Source organism: Synchytrium microbalum (genome assembly GCF_006535985.1).
Source record: "Synchytrium microbalum strain JEL517 chromosome Unknown SmJEL517_scf0091, whole genome shotgun sequence".
NCBI classification, from domain to species: Eukaryota; Fungi; Chytridiomycota; class Chytridiomycetes; order Synchytriales; family Synchytriaceae; genus Synchytrium; species Synchytrium microbalum.
The window spans coordinates 1-25467 of record NW_022158440.1 but is presented as its reverse complement, the minus strand read 5'-3'; the positions used below and the strand labels follow the sequence as shown (position 1 = coordinate 25467).

Genomic DNA, 25467 nt, shown 5'->3' with positions numbered 1-25467 from the left:
ACGACTGACCGCATCTCAACATGGTCAATGCTTTTATACCAAATCAACTCAATCACACTATTGGAGCTTCTGCTCACTATGCTACGAGATTGATGGACATTTGGAAGCAGCAAACGATATCTGGCAACAATGCCATTACAGTCGACATTTACAAGTAAGCGAATTAAAAGTGAACCCGATTATTCCATTGCTGCATCTAAGATGACAATTCCAACTCTAGATCTATGATGGCCATGACGACGGATGTGTTTGGTAAAATTCTGTTCTCTCACGAATTCAACTCCTTGGATCGAATTGCAGACCCGTTGCATGTTCACGGCGCATTTGAAGTCGCAGTGGATATGATGGTGACTGTTCCTGCAAAGGTAGACTATACCGCAATCCATGAACACAATCGATGATTATTTACTGATTGGATCTTACAAAATCTACTTGAACAAAACAGAGAGCTGGCAAACCTGAAATCTTGTGGGACTGGTACGGGATCTCTCAGGCTCAGCTTAAAGCTGCTCTCAAACCTGTGTACGATCTCTTGAATGAAGTCATTATCAAGAAACGTTTCGAAATCAAACACCATGGCGGAAGACGTCCTGGAGCTGCTCGAGACTTGATTGATTTGTTGCTAGAGGCTGATGAAACTGGTCGAGAGGTTTAAATTTATTTCGTCTGATATTGAATTGTGTCATGCAAGTAAATTTAGTGCGATTTACCTTGTAGAAATTCAGTCCTGAAGAGATCATTGATGACGCAGCTACCTTTGTAAGTAAACTCTCATGGCGCAAGGTAGATTACAGCAAGCCTTACGCTCTGCTTCTTATTAGTATCTGGGTGGTAAATATGAGCGTATGGAAGCTCACAGCAACGAACATCTCACTCAATTCATGTCTTTGACAAGGTCACGACACTACTGCTTCCACGCTCACATGGACATTCTTTGAGCTCTGTCAGCATCCCCATGTGGTCAGCAAACTCCAAGAGGAGATTCATGCCATGATGGCCAGCCAAACTGATTTGGACAACATCCATTTGGCTCGCTTCGAATACTTGGATCATGTTTTTTCTGAAGTACTGAGACTACATCCGCCAACCGTTATGGCCAATTGGCGTACTGCTGTGACCGATCTTCAAGTTATGGGTCATCGTATTGCCGCTGGCTCTCGAATCATGATTGCCATTCGAGAAATTCAACGATCTGACGCTTACTGGACTGACGCTCAAGATTTCAATCCTGACCGATGGGATAGTTTGAAAGCTGGGCATGAATACTTGCCATTCAGTGATGGAGAATATAAATGTGAGTTGTATTCACGACGCATCCTTCCTTGCTAGCATACTGACCAAAGAATCACCAATCCAACAGGTATCGGTAACAAAATGGCGACTATGGAAGTAAAGGCTACAATGGTAGCTATTCTCAGCAAGTACACACCACGTCTCGTTAGTGGTCAAAAGCCACGTGGCATCTATTCAGCTACTTTGGCCCTCAAGAATGGATATATGGTTGAAATGGTCGAGCGCCACTGAACATTTTATTTTCCTTTACGTGTGTGATTGACTTTGATTTGAACTAAAACACGAGTGTCTTTCTTGGTCGATTCAAACCAAGTCTACAACCGCAAGGCAATTGCTTTTTGCTTTTCGCATTGGATCGTTTGACAAAGTCTCAACGGTAACGGTCAGCGTCCCGAAACTATTCATCTATCGCTCACCATGCTATCAATGACGTATATATTGAAGCAACACTGCTTTATGCATCTTTGGCTGATTTGATACATGGTACCAAAGGGGGAGATGATACAGAGAGATGGGAATATCGAAGAGTGACATTTCACAAGTCTTCCGATGCCGCAGTCAACATGACACAGAGGCTTGTGGGAGCTCTTGTTCTGAATCTCTTTGTAGGAGGCGGTACGTGCAGAACACCGGAGATGGCTTCGGATCGTGCAAACACTCAGAGACCTGACAGTCACTGTAACCAAGAGATCGGAAGGTGATGACATTCTCAGAAAAGATGGAGGTGAAAAATTAGCAGTCAAGAAAGGATGTTGCTGAATTTGGTGAGCGTTAAGCCTCTATTTTGGAGCAGTTTTCAAGGGTCCTATGAAAGAAAACTACTCAACTGTATAAACATTTGCATTGATGGGTCCGTTTTGCTGCCTTGAATCAAAGTTCTGCACTCAGACGATACTGTGTCATCAATTGTGAATCTGCAGGTACAAACCAAAGTAACCATCCTGGCGTAATGATTGTCGTCGAAATGGGTTCTTCCATGAACTACATTTAAACCCTTCAGTCAGTAGTCAGTACTCGAAGGACTTCAGAATACCCATGCTCCAGCAATTTACAGCTTTTCCGTCATATCCAGATCTTCACATTAGGACCTCGGGAGCAGTATATTGTGGTGAGCCACAGAAAGATAAGTGTCTGATGAAGAAATTGATTCGTCCGCCGAGAGCCCAAAAATCACTCAGTTTCACATTATTTTGATGATCCAACAGTACTAAGAGAAATTTTATGTAAGCATAGGGAGGAGAACACAGACACTACGCGCTATGCACGTAACTATTATCTGGTTGGATGTCTCTGTGTACTAAGCCAAATTAGAGGACTGCTTCAGTGAGCTGACCAAACCAAATCACAGCTTGACTCTCATAGATTTTTCCATGTTGTTGCAACAAATCACACAAATCGCGCCAGCAACTTCACGTTATCCGAGATGGAAATCCAGCCGAAATTTCATTGCGTTGGAGAGCGCAATATGTAGAAAGCGCAGTAAGAACGCTTTCCGGAGGCCACATTCCAAACTCAGACGAACAGAATGACGGTATAATACACTTTATTTCTTGCAATCGTACACTAAAATGGTCAAGATAATATGTTGCAGGTGCTATATAAAAATACAAAGGAAAAGAGATAGCGAGAGAAGCAACAGACAAGGTAAAAATGCAACCAATCGTGTAGATGCAGAGGTGAACCCCCCGCCTCCGACGGTACTTGCGCTACCAACTCCTGAACCAGCATCGTTACCACAAGTTTTTCCAGACTCGATCGGATACGTCAGGTCAAAGTTTCCGCCTCCTAAATATATGATTGCTGCAGTTCCAGGTTGTAGTGTTACTTGATAAGCACCATTGTTCCCTCCCAGCACTTGAGCGAGGTATTGACCAACAGGGCGTCCATCACACGATCCATCGAATTTTTGATTTGCCAGCGTTCCTGATGAGTTGGCTGGGGCACCAGGAATCGGGGCAAGTACCTCTACTCTTCCTGTTCCAGTATCAGATATAGGTGACGTGGCCCCCAAAGTAAAGGAGACGGTGATGGGTGAGCCATCAGGATCTCGATGAATTATGATTACGGCACCACGCGCGGCTTGATGGTTTGCAACAGCCCAGATTTTGACTGCGTTATTCGTTGCGTCTGAGGATGATGGTTTTAATACAACCGCAGCACCAGTGTTACCTCTAGAGGGCAATCAGTTAGATTGGTTGTGTTCTCAATGCCCGAACGGTGCCAAAACCATCCAAAGCATATCAATACATACAAGACACGATTGAAGGCCAACATGGCTAGATACATAGGTCGTACTTCAGCATTCAAGCCCGAAGTAGTATTCCTGACAATAAACGGTGCACCGCGACCAATATTGCCAGTGATTGATGTCCCATTGACAAGTGCGCCTCCACCAAACCGTATACCACGTACTCCAGCCCAAGCCAAATAAAGCATCAAGTCCAATGCCCATAGACCAACTGAGAAGGATTCTGTTCCTACCGAAGAGGCTGCATCTAGGTTTGCACATTCCACTGGTCCAGCTTGAGACACTACAATATTGGCCTTGCTCGAGACCATCGATGCAAGGTAAGGATAACCAGCATCTGGTGGGTCTGCTAATAATCCTGTTGGTGACAAGTCAGGAGATTCATTATCCGCACAAGCGGATAGTGCATATTTATGGAAGGTGACCAGCCTAGTCGTATTCATCGTCGAGTTATTGGCTAGGAAGGGCAACACATCGTTTGGATCTCTAGCTGATGGTCCAGCAAACAAGGGCATTGGTACTGTCGGCAGTGTTGCTTCAATATCACTAGCCAAAGAGACATATTCTGCCAAGTAATCTGTATATCATTTGGCGTGGAGAATTTAACGTGAGTGACCTTGTGAACGTGATTTAGCAAATCATCCTCGTGATTCCACAAATCGCCAATCCCATTGATTTATAGTTTTCATGCACAGTACACATACCTGGGTTGTAATTCCAAGTCGCTGGACGGTAGCCCAAGGCAACCCAATTCTCTGGTTCACTACCCAACTCTAGACCTGCCAAGTTGGATAAAGCGACATTGGCCAATATCCCGTCTCTTGCTAATTCCACACTAGCAGTTCTGGTGGATGAGAGCATGGTGATTCCGGTTAATATGCGTACACCTGCGGCTGTTGCGACTCGATCTACTATCTGTATGCTTTTTGATGTCATGTTGACTGTCGCAGCAGCAGGTCGGGGAAGCACTGAAGAATTGTACCAGACGAGTTCAGCTAGGTGAAGACGAGTTAAATCCGGTGGACAGGACAACAGGGTTGTGAAAGTTGACATTTCTTACAAGAAGGACCACCGATCGACATTCCAGGTGGACCAGCCGAGTCTGCCAGGTTTTGCAACAATCGAAGTACTTGAACATTGAGGGTGCCGTCGTCCTTTGCGAATACAGCCTGGAAGTCACCCCAAGCGAATGAGAAACCAACAAAATCAGTTGGTATAGTTCTGGAGATGTTGGGTGACAGGCCTGGTGGGGCTGGTCCAGCTCCAGCAAAGGAGACATGGATTGTCATAGCATTTGTAGTACATATATAGGAGAGTAATAGCAATATAGTAACGACTAGGGTCTTTGGTGGTAGTTGCGATAGTCTTATTCTGACCCTCTTCCTGTAAGAGTGCCGATCTTGTACCATATCTACAAGTCCTAGTCGACAGTTATGAGGAACAGCGAGCCGGACGGGTTTCCTCCTTTACCTAGATCGCATGTGATGAACGTTGCTGTGGTGAGTTTTGACAACTAGTAGTGTAAGCGACAACGAGCGAATGCGGGAATACATTCCGGAATGCAGCGAGGATTGATCAATCGCGTATGGACAACTGTGTTTCCTACAAACAGTGCAAATGGCCATGGCAAACAAAACATTTTGCATTAACGATTGCATTGATGATGTCTCGTTAACGCAATCACTCAACAAGACGTGCTAGAGACGGAACTGGACCAAGACGCTAGCACCACTCACTTGCTCGTCTCGGCTCCCGTTCCTTGACAAATCTGTACATGTAATGCTTCGATACAAGCTGGGCGGAGTGTTGCCTTCCCTTTTTTTCGCTAACGGCTTTTGCCTGTTCACGAATCAAAAAAAGCTCACAAATCAGTCACAGTGAGTTCGTAGGCTGCACGATGCACCAATAGCTCCCATCGATACTCCTCATCATATACACCCCATATTTGGCACACAATTCGGGAATGAACCGTCTGGTTTCGAGAAAGGCTACACATTTGCTTGCTTGGCTGCTCCTGCTTGCATCCTTGGCCAAATCGCAGTCCGTAGACACCGGAGCATGGCAAGTTATCGGAATCTCTCCCGTAGTCTGCTTACATCTAAGTCTCTTGCCTGGCAATCGTCTGCTGTGTCAGGAACGACCTCACGTCGCTCCTTACGCCCCAAATCCGTACACCTACAGTACTCAGGTAATCAAACAAACTATTTTCGTCTACGAATTCCACAACTGGAAGCACTTCCTTCCGAACATGCTCTTATTCGCAACGTCAAGTGTTAATCTCGCCCCTTGCCACACTAGTATCAACGTGTGGAAACTACGGCCGAAATAAACCTCAACGGCAATCAAACTTCTTATTTTCTGCACCATATAAATCGTAATCCATTCTGTAACGGAGCTGCCCAAGCTGCTGATGGAAGCATAGCGGTAGTTGGTGGTGACATTTACCAAGTACAACAGAAGGACGGCACCTTCTATATTGCTGATGGCCGAAAGGCCCTTAGGAACTTTGTACCGGGATGTCCTAATACTGCTAATGCCTCTACTTGCACAACTGGTCTCTGGGAAGACGTCGGATCCATGACAACCGCCAGATGGTATCCTACTGTAGCTACATTAGGTGATGGTAGCAATATTATAGTCTCTGGCAGTACAGACAATCTGGACCTGACGAACTGGAACAATCTAACTAAACTAAATCCCACATACGAATTCTATCCATCACGAGGTGCTCCTCAGACTCTATCTATATTAGCTGACACCTTCCCGTTTAACTTGTATCCACTGGTCTTCCAACTTCCAAGTGGACGAGTTTGGGTCTTCTCTGGAACAAAATCTGCTATAATCACCCTTGCTACAAATGCAATCGATTTAACTTCCATCCCTATATTGGATCCACCAACCAACAGACCTCATATATATCCCTTCACTCCGACCGCTCTAGTGTTACCAATGACTATCGCCAATAACCATGAATTCCGTGTAATGATATGCGGTGGTGTACAACGAACTAGCAAGGCCTCTAATTTAACAACGCCTGCGGCAAATGAGCTGGATCCAAGTGACGATTGCTATCAAATAGTCCCGGAGCCTACTGATGGCACTGCAGCCGTCTGGACACGAGTTGACAAGATGCCTATTGGTCGGGTGATGCCGGATGTTGTTTTGACACCAGGTAAGCACCTTACAGATGAACTTTTGCAATCGTCAAACTCCTCCCGAAGTATCAGTGTGCCGAGCATTGATTTTGTCCTTAAAGTCTACCAGAGCTAATCCGCATATTTTTAAATCAATAGATGGTAAAGCTGTATATGTAAATGGTGCTGGATATGGATTCGCAGGAGGTGCTGCTGGCTGGGGTTGTTCCTACAACCCCAGATACCAAGCTGATGTCTTTGACCCTCTTGGCCCAATTGGAGGAAGATTCTCAACTTTGGCCTCGGCCACAGTTGATCGAATGTATCATAGTACAGCGTTGCTTTTGCCCGACGGACGTGTCCTGACGGCTGGATCGGAAGAACAGAACTGGAATGACATAAATACGTTTGGTGTATCTGCAACAGATCCAACTTTTGCCAACTGTACTGTTGGAGGAGCCACACGTAGATGTACTGATCCCTTCGAATATCGTTTGGAAGCATTCTCGCCACCCTACCTCTTTAAAGGAGCTCGACCGAGCATCACGTATGCTCCTCTCACTGTCACATATAATAGTACGTTTTACGTAGGAGTGAATGACACGACTGTGTCGTCCTTTTCCTTTATAAGATATACTTCCGTAACACATTCCACCAACACCGACCAACGATTTTGGGAATTAGTAATAGTATCTAGGAACTCGACGGGTGTCCTTCTTCAGGCACCTTTTAACCCCAACGTTGCAGCGCCAGGCAACTGGATGTTATTTGCTGTGGCAAACGGAATCCCTTCTGTATCCGCCACGGTCTTGCTAAGCAACGGCCCAGCAGTAGTAGGAACGATTGTACCAGATACTATTCTGCCTAAGGCCAACCTGTACTCGGGAGCTGGTCACTCTGTAAGGGCGACTGCTGACGTGGCAGTAATGTTGGCCCTGTTGATCATGGCAATGGTCGTGTAATTTATATTTTAGAAGCATACTGGTTCGCATCGTCATTTAGAAAAGTAGAGAAATGGGACAATGGTAGTTGTAAAGGAGGAAAAAGGAGTATTTGTGTAGAGTGTATTTGTGGGGCTTTTCTTCTATTTAAACAGTTCTTGATGCCAATAAAAATGTAGTTAGAAGTAGAATGTTTTTGTTACCATTTAAGTTCTGGTGTTGGTTTTTTGAGCTCAGCAGCTACTGAAACAAAACTCATCACACCTCTCTGGGGCTTATACATCAATTGACCAGAAAGAAGAGGAGTATGCTCCTGTGGTCACTGTCGATTGAATAGGCCGAAAACGTTAGAGGTTTGCTCCAGCCATATCTGCGAAGGAACTTGTTACAACCACTGACAATCCGTACCAAAGTCGAGGATGGTTGGAACTGATGCAAACTTATCGTTTTCTACGCATGTACTATCTGATGAGCTCACTGCCTCCCTCAGTGCAGCACTGAGGCAAGTTTCCGCCCGTCATCAAGTGTTCACGATTCTTACAATCTAACCACATGCACCCGCAGGTCCGAAGTTTGCATCCAGCTTGTTGCTGGAGGTGTTGCCGGTGCAGCTTCACGAACTGTAGTTTCTCCTCTGGAACGAACCAGTAAGGATGTGATTCAAGTCCCGACAACTTAAAGCCCCAGCTATAATTCTACTGGACGCTTGATTTTGTTATAATCGAACTGGTTTCGTTAGAGATTCTGTTTCAGGTTCAAGTGACGAATGGACTCTCTACGTCGTATTCGGGAATTACATCAACGTTGAGGCAAATTTATAACGCTGAAGGCCTAATGGGGTTCTTCAGGGGCAACGGAACAAATGGTAAGCTCAAAGACTCGGTTGGTCTTCAGCTGTGCTTGCTTTCCAATGCTTGTTCCTATAGTTATTCGAATGGTCCCGTATTCAGCGATTCAGTTTGGCACCTTTGAATACCTTCGAAAAGTGCTGAGGAGGCCTGGCGAGAAGGATTTGTTGACATCTCAGGCTCTTATAGCTGGAGCTATATCCGGAACCGCATCAGTGGTAGCCACTTACCCACTAGACCTCATTCGCACAAGATTGTCTGTTGCAGATGCAATCTTCATATCCAACGCTAAGGGCAACACAACGAGGCCCCAAAGGCCCACTATCATGGCAATGTAAGTTTCGCGTGACAAGCTAGGCATTAAGAGAATTCCGCAACTTCAGGACTAAGTTGCTCGCTGCAGGGCCAAAAAGATAATTCGGAGTGAAGGCGGAGTTCTGGCTCTTTATAGAGGGCTGGTACCCACTTGTATGTCTATTGCTCCGTTTGTATCCGTCAAGTAAGTTGTTGAACGTACTATCTGGAAGTTCGCAACTGTGCAGACTGAAATCCTAACTTGCCCGCCATTGCCTTTAGTTTCGTGTCCTATCACTTCTTGAAAGAAAATATCTCACTAGAAAGGTCTCCTTTGGCAAAGAGCATAATATTGCTGGGGTGCGGAGCACTTTCAGGCGGTTTCGCGCAAACTGTGACGCATCCGTTTGATGTTTTGAGGAAACGAATGCAAGTGACTCACATGCCGGGTATTCCATACAAGTACACGTCCACGTTGGATGCCATATCAACAATGCTTCGCATTGAGGGACCAAAGTCCTTCTACAAGGGTAACAGATCAGTCTATGATGGAATTGATGAATCGATGGTGTTAACCACGAGTTTATAGGCCTAATTCCGAATTACTTGAAGATTGTACCTGCTAGCGCTGTGTTATTCAGCAGGTATTTCGAAAATTTTGTGATTGCTGAAATATCTGCCTCACCGTTTGCTTCGACCTTTTTAGCTACGAGATGACGCGTGATTTGATGTCAATACTATAATGGCTGCCTCATCGTTTGTTTCGACACGTGTCAAAGCAATCCTCTGATTTTGTGACCTCTGATGCTCTGCTGTCTCCGCTTTTGAACGATTAATGTAGAAGGAAGCTGATAGATTAATGAATTAATGATCAATGTAATTTACAATATAAAATTTCGCATCAAATTCCATAGTTGCTTTCGTCAAAATCCAAAAACCACAACAAAACAAGATGTCGAAGAAGGCCCCCACCACAAGGGGCGGTTCTGCACCTCCAGAACAACCGTCATCTCAGATACAACAACAGCAAATTCTTTTACTGCAAAAGCTATGGACTTCATACTCTCAAACCACCCCACAACGCCTGAAGTTGGTTGATGCTTGGTTGATATTTGTGATGCTGACAGGAGTCATTCAATTTGTATATGTCATTCTGGCTGGAACCTATCCTTACAATGCCTTTCTATCTGGATTTTGTGCTAGTGTTGGAAGTTTTGTTCTCGCAGGTACAATGGGTGAACATCAATCAAGCTGTGGTTTACTAGAACTAACAAAAGCATCACCGTTTTGCAGCCAATCTCAGGATACAATCAAATCCTAAAAATGCAGAAGAATTCGGAAACCAAAGTCCTGAAAGGTTGACTACATAATGATATCTAGAATTCTTGTAACAAGACTGATCTAACTTGTTCGCTCTCCTTTCGCAGGTCTTTTGCAGACTTTGTCTTCCTCTCAATCGTCCTGTATGGATTTGTAATCAACTTTATTGGATGAACTGTATATTTACTTTGTCAAGAAACGGTTGCCGACATGCACCCAAAACGACCAATCTTGTTAGAAACGTTCAAATCCCTCCTCATTCTTGCCAACTACTCTACTGAACGAGTAACGGTCTGTGCGGCACATAACAATGACCAAAATGGACATGACAGCTCTGTGAAGGAACAAGAGCAACGCAGCAACACCACCAACTTCACCCAACCAGTTGTTCTATGTAAATCAAGCACAATCAGATTCACGTTGGAGTTGTACGAGAACTCAGATTCACTTACCGCATCCAAGGGGAAGAAGGTTCGCTCGTAGACGTATTCCAAACGTGGGTATCGGAACTCCATCTCGAATGGCATAATGTTAGAGCCTCCAAGGACAGTGTTGACATTCAAGTCGAGGTGAGTGGCCTTCGACTCATAGTCGACTGTGACGGTATCATTCAAGTCGATACGGTATATCTTTCTAGATAGCAGACATGTTGATTTAGCATATCTTAGAAATCTTCGAAGGACAAACAAAGACCGTTACAACAGCAGCAACACCAACCTGAGAGACCCCTCGGTCAGTGTATAGGCTGAAGCCGCAAAATACGAGTCAAAATCCATGCGATTTTCTCCTTGACCATGAGCATTCACAAGGACTCCACTGGCACCACCAACTGATACATTGGAGACATGTGCAGCAATAAAGAGGACATCGGCCTCGGTGTTAGCGGACATGATCATTCCAGGAATGTCATTGATGGCGATACAGGTTTGATTGACGCCATCAAAGGTAGTGTTTTTGATGTAGATACCAGTAGAATCACAATTGGTGGTAGTTGTCGCATTGGCTACGTAGCAAGTGGTGATACTGACAATTGAGCCAGCAGTTTCAGGGCAGATGGTGAGTGCTGGGAATTCAAAGGTTTGAGCAGGGACTTTATCAGGGAAGATTCTCGTCATGAATTCGTATGGGAGGGAACGCGGAGGTGTGGTGGTGGTAAACGTGGCTGGAAGTTGGGTAGCAGCTCTTTGACCTCTGAATCCTGCATAGAGAACCATCACGCACACGAAGAGAGTTCCAACAAATCCAGAAAGTGCATTGTGGACATTTTGTCCTCGGCTGTTCAATACACGACCTACAAATTTTTGATCAGAGCTCAATCGATAAAATATTGTCAACAACGAAATCAAACAACTCACTCATTTCGTTTATTATCTATCTAGCAATTGTTTCTCTGAGTATTCACGGTTTTGTCGCGTGTATCAAAGAAAGCCTTTATCTAAGGAAATATGAATCACGTACCCTAAAAAAGTTCCGGAGAATTCAGGAATATTGCTGAAAAATGTCTTGGCATCGATTCGCCTCTGAATACATCTCAGGACGGATCCATGTTTCCTTCACGATAAACAGGGTTCTCTGGTCTTTGGACTAGGTTATTTTATTTCACAGGTGAATAATATAAAGTGTAGAAGTAAGGTTTAGGCTCAGTTAGACTCAGTATCCATACTCGGCTATATGTTCCATAACCGCCATATCAATTTCGTCTGCATCGTCGTCCTTCATATTGGGTCGTCGTGAAACAAGAGGAGGATACATTCGTGCTCCTCGCTTGGCAGCCATGTAATAGAGGTTGGTGTACGTTTTAATATATCGACGTAAAAGAGCCCAAGCTGTCCATCTTTTGGCGTAGTACATCTATAGGTGAAATAGAACTGTGAGCACTCTGGATTCTTATCAGCGGCCTGTTGTGCTGAGATGAAACTTACGATTCGAGGCCATTTTTGCAATGTCGATATAATGACATCTCGACGGAGAAGATGAACTGTGACTGACGTAAGAGCTCGGCACTCTGTCGTCTTGATCTGCTCTCGCAGTACTGTTCTGCCGAAAATGTCTCCTCTGCAAGAAAGATTTAGAGTGAGTTTCCCAAACAGATTTCACGTTCGTGTTCAGATGGCTTTTGACGAATCAACCTACGATCTATATATTCGACCTTCACTAGCACAAATTCCGTGAGCGAGATAGTAAATGCCTTCGTAACCTTCAGAAAAGATGGCAGAATTGGCAGGGTACGAGACGATATCTATGCCACGACAGAGATCTTGTATCATGATTGGCTCACGGTCAATGAATGGTTCGATATAGGGGATTTCCTCCAAGAAAGGGACAAACATTTCCATTGTAATAAAGCCATGTAATTGCATAGGGAGTCCTTTCAGCAAAGTTGTATAGCCAGACGTAACAGATGTAGCAAAGGAGTCAGTAAGGTATTCATGGACTTTGCGTTTGAGTCTCTTGTCCAGTTTCAGTCGATCAAACATTTCCATGTAAGAATCCACACGTATTTCATGATCTCGTTGAGTCTTGTTCGTGGCTCCGAGGACGTCCACCAGTGTTGCGATAAAGTACATGGCGATGACGAAAGCCATAACGTTTGCGAATAGAGCATAACCAAGTTCTCGAAGACATTGTGGTGCCATAACCGACCAGGAAGGACCAACCAAAGATATAGTAGACGAAGACCAGTATACAGCTGCAACATATAACTGCCACATGTCCGCTGTGGTTTGGTTTGTGGCGATTGCGTATCGGTCATTCCATCCAGGAATATCATCTGCATTGTTTGCTGTGGCTGCTAATCGATATCCACATCCAATCCAATGCACAATAAATATCAGACTGATGAAGAACTAGATAGAAAGTATTTGTAGTAAGATGCAACAGTCTTTGGGTTCATGGCTTCGACCAATCCGATTCAAGCGGAATCAGGAATGAAAAGAAACACAAGCACAAGGGAAGCGTACCTTCCAAAGTTCAAGTGTAGCATATCGAGCATTTATGTACATTTGCCATTGTTTCAGCTTTTTGGAAGCTCTCAGGACTCGAAGCAGTTTCAACAATCTGGCCAATCTCAAGAAACGTAGCAGTCTTAGTTTAGACAGATCGGAAGCAGCACCAGTTGTACCAGAGTCCGAGGTTCCGAGCGAAAATACGTCAAACGGTATAATAGAGACCAAATCGATGAGAAACCAGGACTTGAGGTATTTCAGAAATAAGGTTTTTTCGTCACGTATATACTGTCCGGTACGTTCATCACGTTTAGCAGTTCGAATCTGGATTAACATATCACAGAAAAAGGCGGCATCGACGAGACGATTGATGAGGAAGAGAAGGTCTATGCTTTCATCGGGACTAAAACTGGCTTGAAAGGGAGTGACGATGGCGGTAAATAGCAGCAAACTCATGGACAAGGCATCCCACTTCTTCAGAAATGGACTACCAGTGTCCATGACAGGAAACCATGAATTACGTTCCGACCAAATAACCAGTGGTTCACGATCTCGTCGGTGATCTACGAGGTAGTCAGGGAGACCCAACTTGTTTGCATTTACTACACGCCATTTGGTTCTACCGTTACGTCTAACCTCCTCAATATGTGCTCCCGGTGGAACAACAAGTTGGTCTGGTTCGTCGTCGGGTACTAGAATACCAACCTTGTAGACAAATCTCTCGTAGGGAGTCCATTCGGCTCGGGTGACTTTCTGCAAGGTTGCTGCAGGTGGTACGGCGATAATATTATCTGTTGAATTTCCTCGACCAGGTGAAAGGACTCCAGGAGACATCATTCCGTTATTAGGAGACATCATTCCATTGGGAGACATCATTCCATTAGGAGACATCATTCCATTGGGAGACATCATTCCGTTATGTGGTAGAGATGTATTTCCTCCTAGACCAGACAATGCGGCAGCTCCTCGACTGCGGGTGGTTTGAGCATGAGCTGTCATGATGGCAGCCATATCGGTTGTAGGCGGATTCTCATCAGGGTAGACTCGCCGTCGGTCATTATGAACAGGGCCGTTATAAATAGGACCAGAGCCTAAGGCACCTAGACCGCTGCCGTTTGAAATGGGACCAGATCCTAAAGCTCCAAGACCACTGTTCAAAGGTCCAGATCCTAGATTACCAAGTCCACCACCATTATTGTATATTGGGCCAGATCCAAGATTTCCAAGACCGGAGCCTCCATTTCCGAAACCAGACGTGTTGTATCCTATACATTGAGCAATGATTTTCCATCAGTACGTGTGTTTTGTGATTGAGTTAGATGTCTCGTAGTATTCTGCTGGATGAGGAAGGCGAGATCTAACCAGACTGAATGCAAAAAGGAAGAAATCAACGACTACGCAGCTGTCTCACCAGTAACTGAAGGTCGATGGTTCTCATTGAAGGGAGAAGACGAAGTTCCAGTGTCGCCTGCAGTAGGTCTACTTCTCAATACAGGTGAAGCGGTTACCGGAGTCGCGTTCAATGGAGGTAGAGCTAGTTGGACCATTTCTTGATCGTCGACTTGTCGTGATCTAACCGGAATTGCCGGCTGCAAACCCGGAACAGTTCGGCGTGGGATGTCGCTCTCTGAGGGGCGCTGACTATCCATGGTATTATCAGCTCCACTGGAGGAGATGGAGAAGAGTGGTACTTGAGTGCAGCAACTTTGGATGAAAAGTGAAAAATCTCCGAAATGTCCAATATGGAAAGTCAGGAAGATGAATTTTGAGTGGTATTTCAGCTACTTGAAGCCTAGACAGGATGATGTGAGGGTTTGAGTGTGACTAGTCGCAAATACATTATTAAATGGTTGATGGTAGAAGCAAAGTCAAAAAACTTGACAATGAGGGAGGTCGACACGCGCCGTAATATTTGATGCATGAGTGGATAATACAGACCTGAACTTACTAGATCAAGGCTATTTGCATGTCGGTAGTTTGTCCTGACGCCCAACAAATCCAAAGAAACGCGAGATTCCAAGCTTGCCGAGGTGATTACAGTAGCAATGGCAGCCAGAAGAAGACGACAAGGCCCTCCACAGGCTCTTGCGCCTCCAGGACCCGCAGATACTCGTCATATACCTCCTCGTCCAGGCACCATGTCTGTTCTGTCACGACTTGGATTGCCAACAGCATCTTCAACGTCTGGAGGAGGTCCCTCTGCTCCAATAGATAGAGATGGCGACTTGATGATGGGCGGCGCTCCCAACACCGGCTCCTCCTCAAAGAGATTGTAAGTCTTTGCCACACATTAACCGAAACATCAACCAATTCATCGTTGTCTCTCGTCTTGTCGAATGAACATGATGCCAATGGGGACAAAGTAACTGTATTCGTCTGATTTCATTGCTTAAGTCGAAATACTTGACTTGCACCAACTGTCTCCTTCGGTTCTACATGAATTTCAACTTTTTCTCGTCGTGTCCAGTCACTCTTTGCGCATTTTATTAAAACATTCCTTTACAATCTACCTCCTTTAGTACACCATATGGAAAGAAAGGAATACGTCGAGTCAATCAACCTCCAAGAATACAAGTCGCTAATGGTCCACCACTCGCTGTAGCTGTGAGATACAATCCTCTTGCTGCAACGATGCCTTTCAGTCGAAATCGCTTTGCTAACTTTCATCCCATCCATCTAGCTGACAGGCCATACTGGTGGAGCAGAAGAAGCTCTACTGCGTTTTGTAAAAAATAGAGCCGACGCCGACGCAGAGGTGGTCATGTCAGATGTAAGCTGAACCCCTTTACCCCTCTGGCTGTAATATGGCATATTGACGCCTCCCTCGTCTTGATACATACAGATTCGCCATGATGGCAAAACAATGTACTTTCACGTCAGGAATCAGACAGAGTTTGACGTACTCAAAAAGTTGAATGGAATACGTTTTGCTGGTGATAAGGTAAGACGCTTCTACTTGAACCTTCCACTATCAGGAATCTCACTCTTGTTCGTGTCCAGCTACTTTTCAGAACTGTCGATTCCTTGGCCCCAAGAGCTCAAACACAACCTGGTCAACATATTGCACTGTTGGCACAAGTAGTACGGTCGAGATACAATGCAGAGGCTCTGTTTCTCGACTTGTCCAACATAGATGTAGACCCCACTCTAGTGCAGGCGGGACTGTCAGAACATCGAGCTGAGAGCTCCAAGATTTGGCCAGTGATATGTAAACTCATAGGCGAAAGTTGCCCTCAAGTACAGACTATATCATTCGCATCCAACAAATTCCGAACTCTGGAACCAGTCTCGAAACTACCAGAGTACGTGCCCAATATAGCGGCTCTATCATTTGAGAATAATCCGATCGATCGTTACCGAGACCTGGAGTTCTTAAAAGGTGCCGATCTGAAATCACTCCGAGAAGTCTGCTTTTTGGAAACTCCTTTACGAAAAAAAGAGCTGGCATCATCTGGTGGAGATCTCAAATATCGAAGGTAACAAAAATGTTGCCAACTTTATGCACTTTGCTCTGGCAGATATTTCTGCTACCAATATCTAATCCTGCACAACCATTCCAATAGTAAAATCACTGCCATCTTTCCAACCATCAACATGTTGGATACACAGCCAATTCTCTCTGAAATCTCCTTTGACACTGCAGATTCTGAAGGGTCACAACTACCTATAAAGCCGGGATTCTTTGATTCGGAAAACACGCAAAATGCAGCAAATGACTTTTTGCAACGTTTTTACCATCTACTCGATAACAACCGTAATGGATTGGTGGACTTGTATGACGATACAGCTGCCTTCTCGTATGCTATAGATGATTCGCCTCCTCCAACATCAGTTCAGCCGAATAGAAAGAGCAATTGGGGTGCCTGGAATGCCAACAATCGAAATCTTCGAAAGGACACGAATCCAGGTCAGCATTCTGATGGCAGAGGCATGATTTGCCTACAAATGGCACAGATCCAATCAACCATCACGCTTATAAGATTATACCATTTGACACACCCTCTACTCTTTCAAAACAGAAAAACGAGTCAATCTGATTCACTTTGGCTCTGCTTCCATCATGGGGGTTTTGTCAAGAGTACCTCAAACAAAGCATGATCCTACGAAATGGCTGGTAGACGCGTTTCAGACATCAAGTCCAGTGATGCTCTTTTTAACTATACATGGAGAACTGGAAGAAGGTAAAAGCCACAGTTGCTTTTATGTCCGTTCCTGATAAAATTATTCATCTCTCACAATCATCAATCAGTTTCAAATGCATGGAAACGAAGCTTTGATCGAGTATTTGTCATAATCCCCGCAGCTAGTGGATCTAGAGCTGCAAATGCTGGCTTTCCATATGTCATCATGAATGACCAATGGACGATTCGAACATGGCGAGCAAATCCTTCTTGGAAGAGCGTCGTAGCCCGCCAACCACCACATGTTACCACGTCAGTACCACCACCTATAGCAGGACCAATAGTACCCGTAGTGTCTGCAATGACAATGGCGTCGCCTGGAATTTTGGCCCATCGCGCCCAGTATGGCATAGTAAGTTTCCAGCCTCTTGCTTCCAAACGTTTAAAATGCATTCATCTTTTCTTTTAACAATGTAGACTGACCCTCAGCATAATGTGGTTGTGACGCTGGCATCACAAACGGGTCTCAACTACCAGTTCGCCTGGCAGTGTCTAGTTGAAACAGGATGGGATATGGCACGAGCTGTGGAGGCGTTTACAAAGATGAGAGCCGACATTCCTTCTGAGGCTTTTGATCCCATATAAAGTCATTCAATGCTTGTTGTAAAAAAGCAAACTGCACAAACATGCTTGAAGTTACTTGTATATTCTAAAAAGAAGCTTATTATTTCTCATTGATTGATTGCATCTATTGATTGCGCCCGTTGTGCTATTGCTATTACTGCATATTTTTACAGTGGTTTACAGCTACTATTTTAAATACGCTAAAATACACTACCTAACGCCTCAAACCAGGATAAAAGGTTTGGGTCAGCCTCTACAACCTTCTGGAATTGTTCAAAGTCCATCTTGTCTTCCGTAGCGAGACCAGCAGCACCAAATGTCCTTTCGACCATTTCTTCGATTGCATCTTGCGACATGGCCTCCATGACAGGCCAGTGTTCCGACGTAGACCCATTCTGGTTGTTGAAATGAGCTATACGATCTGGCTCAGGTGAGCGATACGAGTCGACTCGAGGGACCATTGTATTCAAGGCACTATGGGGTGTATACAAGGGCGTAGTGACAAATGGAGAAGTGGCGGATGAAGTGAATAACGACGGATCTAGAGGAGGCGGCAGATGTTCTGTTACTAGACCCGAGACCAATACGTTTCTTCGTCTTGCTGTTGTCGCATATTGTTCAGGGACTGGAGATGCCGATAATGGCCGTCTACTAGGTTCGTGAATGCGTTCTGTATCTCCTGCTATTATGGGGCTATCTGCTGATGATGGCTGTATTATAGATGACTGGTAGGCTGATGTCGACGGAGACACTCTCGACCTTGCCGTCGAGCTAGGTCCACCAGACCTAACATTGCTAGTATAAGAGACTCTATTACGGCTAGTACTCCGGTGTACTTGGATACTAGTAGATAGACTGCCCTCGTTATTATTCAGTCTAGACTCTGTGTTTGTGTTTTGATGGTTACTACTTCCAGCTTCACCATGATTTGAATGATCATACTCTGATTTACTGCTGGGAGCTGGCTCCTCGTCATTATTGTGGTTTGATGACGGTATGGGAGCAGCGAAGGCCGCTGATACGGGTTTTGCGGCTTCGTCGTCAAACGACTCCATCATGCCCTCCTCCATAGTCTTGACTACATCTCGTACGAGTTCCATGGAGAGATGGAAGTAGGCCTTAAACATTCTGTGCAGCTCTGATCGTGATATAAAGCCATCGCCATCCAAGTCATAACCATGGAAGGCATGCTTGATACGCTCGTCCAGACTTCCTTTACATAAGATGGAGAGTCCACATACTAGCTCTGAGAAGGATATTATATCGTCACTATTTTGGTCAAAGAAGCTAAATATCCTGTCGGTAACGAGATTTTTCTCGACACCCAAGGGACCTAAGCAAGCTTCGAATATTTCCTTTGTAATTCCGCCCTCCGGAGCAGTTGAGAGAGACTTGAATTGCTCGTAAAAGGCCTCCAATTCCACCTGATCAACTATTTTGGAGATTGTATTAGTACCAGAGTCTTGCAACCTCACAAATTTGATGATTGCAACATACAGTGAGTCTTTTTCTGTAATACTCGCAAATCATCCCAGCTTAGATTCTGCGGTGCCCCTTCTTTTCCAGGGTAGAAGGCAGTCAAGAGAGCTGTTCTTGGATTTGCTAATGGGGGTATTGGTATTCGAATTTTCAAAAAGACGTGTGTTTTGGGATGGACTTCCTGCGCCTCGCAAGATTCGCATAAATCATAATCCAAGCAATCTAGGGAGAAAGCGGAGTTAGTCGGTTCCTCTTTGAGTTTATAAAAACAAAAATCACGTACTAGCACACTTGTATCGAAAGCCACGGATGGGACTAGTTCCACAGTGATTGCATGTAATAGATCGGTGTACAAAACCATCTAAAGTCAAGGAAATGAATGTTGGTTTGTCGGACCGAGAAAAGAAGATGGGTGTGTTGTATGTTTGGTACGAGTACCTTTACGAGCCTGATCTTCAGCGATAGAATATAGCAAATTGAGTAAATTTCTGCTCTCGTCGGACTGAGTGTCATTGTCTATAGAGTCACCCGTGGCGGCATCAGCGAATAAATGTTGAGGAGGTGATGATGACGATGACGTGTCGATATGGTCGTGGTCGGGAGGAGATTGGGAGACTCTTGACTGGCGGGGCTTCTTTCGTTTAATCTTTGGAGAAGGCTGTATAGGGAGTAGCTGGATTTGGTTGTTTGCATACGAGTTTGTGGTGACGATCGAGAGGATGAGAGCTATACTGGAGACAGATACAAGTGCGACTGTGACGTTCTGCCATGTCCAAGACGGAGCACCTGAGTTGCTAGCCTCCATTCTTCGAGTTTGGTAATCAATTAGGACGGCTGTCGTGTCGAGCAGATGCAGATATATCAAACCAGCAAGAGGAGAGGGCAGCGAGACAAGATACTTGCTAGTTCCTATATTCACGTGTTTCGACGCGGATTAAAGCAGCACCAGACACTCGAGTGGCAAAGTCCGAGCTTCTTGCTTTCCTTCATTCATTTTCCTCCTAGGACATATTACTTGGACTGCAACAACCCAGGTTTTGGCTACCTCGCATCGCAATAAGGATGGCTGGCATGCTTCATGTGCTGATGCTGGTGGTCCTGCTCCTGTCCGCACAATTAGCTTTGGGACTCACCGTCAATGTCGACTTGGCTCTAAATGCTGACGGCTCACTCGCAAGCCTCATCGACCAGTACAGCAACCCCGTAGATGCTGAATTCATGTGCTTGTCTATAGAATGGAACCATCTGCCGGAAGGCTTCTTGCTCTATGCCCAGGGCAAACCAACCGGAAACCTCAACACTTATAGCTTAAACCTCATCAAAAACCTCGCCGCAGGTGTCAAATATCAGGGCTCTCCTACTCTCAGAGTCGGCGGAAACAGTGCCACCCTCATGTGGTGGTCAAGATCTACCCTGTTACGACCAACTACAGCAAACCTCACTGTAGCTCCAATATCTCTAGGACTTATAGACCGCATAGCTTCCGCAACTCAATCTAGAGTAGTCCCTGATATATCCATGCTTTTACAAGATCCTGTAGCCGCCTCCGAATTCGTAAGGGATGGAATCCTATCAAACGTAAACTATAAAAATTTGCTAGCCATAGAACTGGGCAATGAACCCGAATTGTGGATTAAAAAAGCATTCCGTACTGGTAACTGGAGCTATACAACAGACTATCTCACGGAATTCCTGTCATACACCACAAGGATTACCAACGACGTACAAACAATCCCAAAAACCTACTTTTGGGGTCCTGCAATGTCTACCAATGGTAATCTCACCTCGTTTATATCTTCAAATCAAGCTGCTGTAAGTGGCCTTACCTTCCATCGATATGCCTTGTCGGGATGCACGGACGATGTCAGACTTGTAAATGTCCCCTTATTGTTACTGGATCCACAGCCGAATAGTTATGCATTCTTAAAGGCTGCTATAAATCTTACAAACGCAGAAGGTGCTCTAACAGGCCAAGATCCGAAAAGACTCATTGCCGGTGAAATAAACTCGGTTTCTTGTGGTGGTGCTGACGGCGTGTCGAACGTATTTGGAGCCGCTATATGGGGGTTGGATAACTTTCTGACTCTGGCAAATCTCAATGTTTACAAGGTCTGTGTACACGGTGTACAGGGAGACTTTAAAACAAACTCAACCGCCGACCACTCGTATGCACCATGGGTAACTGATCTGCACGCAAATGTAGTACACGTCAGACCTGTATATTACTCCATGCTCCTGTTTAATCGTATAATGGGCTCCGCAAACTCGACCGTAAGACCGCTAGCATTCACCATAGCTGATTCCTCGGGCATCACCAACGCCACGGCTACTCCCAATGTAAAGATATGGCTCGTACATACCGTCTCTGGTTACAATGTAGTGATTCTCCACAAGGATTTGAGTCTCCCCGCCGTCAACCTAGTAATAAACGCCGCATCCATTCCATTTGACACGGGATTCGCCGTTGTGGAACGAATGACTGCACCTAGCGTATACAGTAGAACAGGTATAACTATTTCCGGTATGTCGTTAGATGAATCTTCCGATGGAAGACCTGTAGGAACTTGGCAACCTGAGACAATCGCATCAGCCGATGGAGGTATATATCGAATAACCGTAAACACTGGATCCGTCGCTGTATTGTATTTAGGTGGTAGTGGGCCGTCCTCCCCAATTGGAATGGCATCTTCAGCTAATGAGAGGCATAGTCGAATAATGCCGTTGGTGGTGCTGATGGTCGTTGGTTTGATAACGTTTATATAATCTAGTTTTAGTTGAGATGACTTAAGGGTAAATTTTATACAACCTCGCGTAAATACATCACCAAATATCTATACAAAATCGCTATCGTTTACATGCTGCCAAAGTTTAATTTGGTTGGTTGGGGCACGACACGCAAACAGTATAACGGAGCACAGTATAACGTTTCATTGTTTTATCGAAAAGAAGAAGTGATAAAATAGTGGCAGAAGTGTCTGAGGCTAGAGGTCTAAAGTTTACTATTTACATTAATTTTTGGTAACTTTCTATGTTAGGCAGCCGTCGGAAGCCTAAAGGCCAAATTTCTAAGTGATGTTGCAGTAACAGTAGAGTCCTTTTCTCTACAGAATCCGAGCGATAGAGCTAGATTGGGTGTTGCCACATTGTCCTTTGAAGTCCACCTGAAGTTGAAAACCAATTAGTAAAGAATAAAAACTACACGCTAAATAGCCAACTCCACGAACTCACGAAGGTTCAGCTATAGTATCCCCATCCCAAGCATTTAGTTCTCCTCGCTCTCCTAAGCAGCTCACGAGCACTTCAGGTTCGTTGACAATAATGTCTTGAGCCTCGGCTTGACTAAAAGCAGTAATCAAAATCGGCATGTCTAGCTGTGCGGCTCGAAATGTCGATATCATCATTTTGATTCGAAGCAGATGCTTGATCTAAGAATGTTTTAACGTCAGATTGTGCCATGTGAAAGGCTTCGTTTCGTTTTGCTTGAAACTTACTTTAACAGATGGCAAGTTGGTATCCGGATTGGTTCTGGGAGGAATAGCTATTACCAAAGTATTTGAGTTCACGTGTGAATCTTTGAAAGGTCTAAGTTGACATCAAACATCACTTACGTATTTGAAACCATATGCCTTCTTTGATATTGCTTCCACCGTGCCATTCCGACAACACTTCATTTGCATCTCTCTTCACCGTTTGGTTCTTATTATCAACACGTAAGCACCTTTGCTCCACAATTTGCACTGATAACCAACGAACGAGGGTACCGCGTAATGATCCAGCGGAAATGAATCCATGCAGCATGTCATTGGGACAAAGCACGGTTCTTGCTACTTGAAGAGTGTACCATAAATGTCTGTCTGACTTTATATGTGTTTTGGCTGTGTTCACAAGAGACAATACTCTTGGAATTAATGCAGGGTGAAATTGTCGAAGCGGTATTATGACTTTTGCGGTCTTTTTAAATTGAAGGGATGCAATGTATTTTGAGATTGATAGCATCTGTCCATTCTTGTTGTTTTCGTCTTGATCCTCCTCCACGACTGGTATAAACGTAGCTGTTAGTGTATATCGAGCTCGAGCCTAATAAAAAGTATGAAATTACATTAAAATTGTAATCTTAATACTCTGAGCGAAAAAGCCAAGAGGCACAGACTAAAACGATAAGTGCAAATGATTCTTACCGTTGACTCTTCGACGGATGAAAGGTTAAAGGAAGGTGGTATAGCTTCAATATCTTCGTGTTCGTTATGAAGCCTTGTTGGTAGCTGAATGCTGAATGGCAGCTCAACACGATGTTTGGCAAGGTCGCCACAATCCATCAAAGGTGGCAATGGAATCGTCGATGAAATATATATGCTGGGTGCTGAAGAGAGGACAGATGTCTGGAGATATGAGACTTCCGGGTAGTTGGCTCGTGCGATGTTGATCTAATTCAAAGTCCACCAGAATTGTTAATGATAGAGCTGCGAATCTCTGTAAAGACAGATCTGCGAATATCTGCATATTGTCAACGGAAGATCTTCAAAAGAAGGATGAAGGGGATCTTTGAATGATATATTTACCTTTGTCTCTCCAGCAAAGACTAGCCGAACACTTCCTCCAGATGGACAGCGATCAAAAGATGAAAATGTCATGAGGACTCGGCCAATTAATTTTGTGCTCGTCAGGCCCGGATATCCCACTATGAGTGAGGTATGATCCTCCATTGGCAATATCTCCAGCCTCATTTCAAGTCTAGTGGATTCGATTCGTGGTTGTCTGTCGTTTGCAAATTTTGGAGGGAGAAACTTCGCATGAAATCTCGCGTATCTTCCATGCGGTCGGTCAAAGTACAAAGAGCTACTATTAGAGTTGAAGCATTTGGAATCTATTGAGGGGCTTTATTAAGACCTTCTGGATCTCATTTAATATCAATTTCATTAAATCATCTTTTGACAAACGAATTCTTGTTTCGAGTTAGAATGTCACAAAGTATTGGACCAAGTAGGTCATTTTGGTGTATCTTAGCCTTGAAATTTCAAGCTCTGACCCTGTCGGCGGTTTGAACTCACGTTCCAAGCAATTAAATCAACCTGGTCGACGACACCTTGAAGGAGTGGCAAACATCACTTGTCATTGTAGTCGCTCGGAGCATGGAATCAAGCCTAATTTTATGGCGATGCATTAATAAAAGATGGAGAATGTCGATGTCAGAGATGTTAAATCGATTCTGGGTATGCAGGGGTTTCAAAACGAAGCACTACCTCCAGTGGCTGTCTGTAGCGTCATCTCCGATGAAGCATGTTGAGAACATAAACTACAAGAATGGTCTTCAAACCACCAACAGGCTCAATCATACCACCTACATACATGGACAAATCTGTCATGGTAGTTACGCAATAGCGGATTATGAACGAGTTGCATCATGCCATCACAGGATTGTTCTCAGGAGTCCTTGTCTGTAAAGGGAACATTCATACGTTACACTATGCCCTGAGCTGGTTTCCAAAGATACGGTGCATTTTGACAGAAAGTCGAAAGATTCACACTATAACAGAAAATCGAAAGATTCACACTATTGTACGACTTGGAGCTGGTGGAGAAGTTGAACATAATTAGCGGAGTAGCTAAAGTTGTCAGTCACGCCATGCAAGCTTTTGCCTTGTCAAAAACACATTGCTTGACACTTTCAATGAAAGTGTAAAACATATGCTTGCGAACGGCATATCGACCAACAAAAAGTTTACGCGGTTGTTGTATGGAAAAGTGGACCTGCGTCGAGAGACAGAGAGACAGGACTTTGCACTGATGGGAAACAGTAAAGTTTGAAAAACTACTCATCAACACCCTCACTATGCGGGGACTTCTTTGTGTCGAAAAAATCTATCGCATCTCAATAATCTCAATTTTGAAGAAGGACAAAATATATTCAGCGTATAAAAAGACATCTGAACGGTTGGAGAATGCGCTTAAAAATTTACCTTGCCCCATGCAGGGTTCGAACCTGCGACTTTCTGCTTAGAAGGCAGACGAACTATTCCGCTGTTCCAATGGGGGCCACAAATTTCGTCTGTTCTTGCGATCCTTGAAGCAGATCCGCCCCTCCCTCGAAATAAAGGACGGCCGCCTGAGAATCCTATTACCGCCGTGCTTGCGTTCATAGCGGATGCTCGATGCTATGGCCAAGCTCTGGGGTTCAGAAGGGCTGCCAGATTGCGTACTACTATCATGTTTCACCAACGCA

General features: G+C 44.6%; 8 protein-coding genes across 8 annotated transcripts; 4 read left to right on the top strand and 4 right to left on the bottom strand.

Moving 5' to 3' along the window:
• Positions 1-2836: 2836 nt before the first annotated feature.
• Positions 2837-4950, bottom strand: SmJEL517_g06220 (uncharacterized protein; the record flags this gene model as incomplete). Its single annotated transcript, XM_031172146.1, has 5 exons — positions 2837-2887; positions 2951-3464; positions 3545-4118; positions 4246-4536; positions 4602-4950. 5 exons carry the CDS (start codon positions 4948-4950, stop codon positions 2837-2839), a joined length of 1779 nt encoding a protein of 592 aa, XP_031021881.1.
• Positions 4951-5504: 554 nt separating this feature from the next.
• SmJEL517_g06219 (uncharacterized protein) lies at positions 5505-9347 on the top strand (the record flags this gene model as incomplete). The annotated part of the gene is made up of 8 exons (XM_031172145.1): positions 5505-5729; positions 5840-6713; positions 6835-7633; positions 8181-8263; positions 8356-8481; positions 8543-8798; positions 8868-8963; positions 9041-9347. 8 exons carry the CDS (start codon positions 5505-5507, stop codon positions 9345-9347), a joined length of 2766 nt encoding a protein of 921 aa, XP_031021880.1.
• Positions 9348-9710: 363 nt separating this feature from the next.
• Positions 9711-10252, top strand: STT3 (dolichyl-diphosphooligosaccharide---protein glycotransferase; the record flags this gene model as incomplete). Its single annotated transcript, XM_031172144.1, has 3 exons — positions 9711-9984; positions 10052-10115; positions 10186-10252. The coding sequence occupies 3 exons, from the start codon at positions 9711-9713 to the stop codon at positions 10250-10252; spliced, it is 405 nt and encodes a 134-aa protein (XP_031021879.1).
• A 60-nt stretch (positions 10253-10312) lies between these two features.
• SmJEL517_g06217 (uncharacterized protein) lies at positions 10313-11292 on the bottom strand (the record flags this gene model as incomplete). The annotated part of the gene is made up of 3 exons (XM_031172143.1): positions 10313-10468; positions 10531-10711; positions 10796-11292. The coding sequence occupies 3 exons, from the start codon at positions 11290-11292 to the stop codon at positions 10313-10315; spliced, it is 834 nt and encodes a 277-aa protein (XP_031021885.1).
• Positions 11293-11728: 436 nt separating this feature from the next.
• On the bottom strand, positions 11729-14672 carry SmJEL517_g06216 (uncharacterized protein; the record flags this gene model as incomplete). Its single annotated transcript, XM_031172142.1, has 5 exons — positions 11729-11929; positions 12001-12133; positions 12212-12924; positions 13039-14288; positions 14435-14672. 5 exons carry the CDS (start codon positions 14670-14672, stop codon positions 11729-11731), a joined length of 2535 nt encoding a protein of 844 aa, XP_031021884.1.
• A 396-nt stretch (positions 14673-15068) lies between these two features.
• SmJEL517_g06215 (uncharacterized protein) lies at positions 15069-17789 on the top strand (the record flags this gene model as incomplete). Its single annotated transcript, XM_031172141.1, has 9 exons — positions 15069-15295; positions 15543-15627; positions 15704-15793; positions 15866-15964; positions 16024-16499; positions 16587-16930; positions 17043-17204; positions 17273-17556; positions 17622-17789. 9 exons carry the CDS (start codon positions 15069-15071, stop codon positions 17787-17789), a joined length of 1935 nt encoding a protein of 644 aa, XP_031021883.1.
• A 179-nt stretch (positions 17790-17968) lies between these two features.
• Positions 17969-20052, bottom strand: SmJEL517_g06214 (uncharacterized protein; the record flags this gene model as incomplete). Its single annotated transcript, XM_031172140.1, has 4 exons — positions 17969-19200; positions 19266-19469; positions 19531-19608; positions 19686-20052. The coding sequence occupies 4 exons, from the start codon at positions 20050-20052 to the stop codon at positions 17969-17971; spliced, it is 1881 nt and encodes a 626-aa protein (XP_031021882.1).
• A 257-nt stretch (positions 20053-20309) lies between these two features.
• On the top strand, positions 20310-22010 carry SmJEL517_g06213 (uncharacterized protein; the record flags this gene model as incomplete). Its single annotated transcript, XM_031172139.1, has 1 exon — positions 20310-22010. The coding sequence occupies one exon, from the start codon at positions 20310-20312 to the stop codon at positions 22008-22010; it is 1701 nt and encodes a 566-aa protein (XP_031021886.1).
• Positions 22011-25467: the final 3457 nt, after the last annotated feature.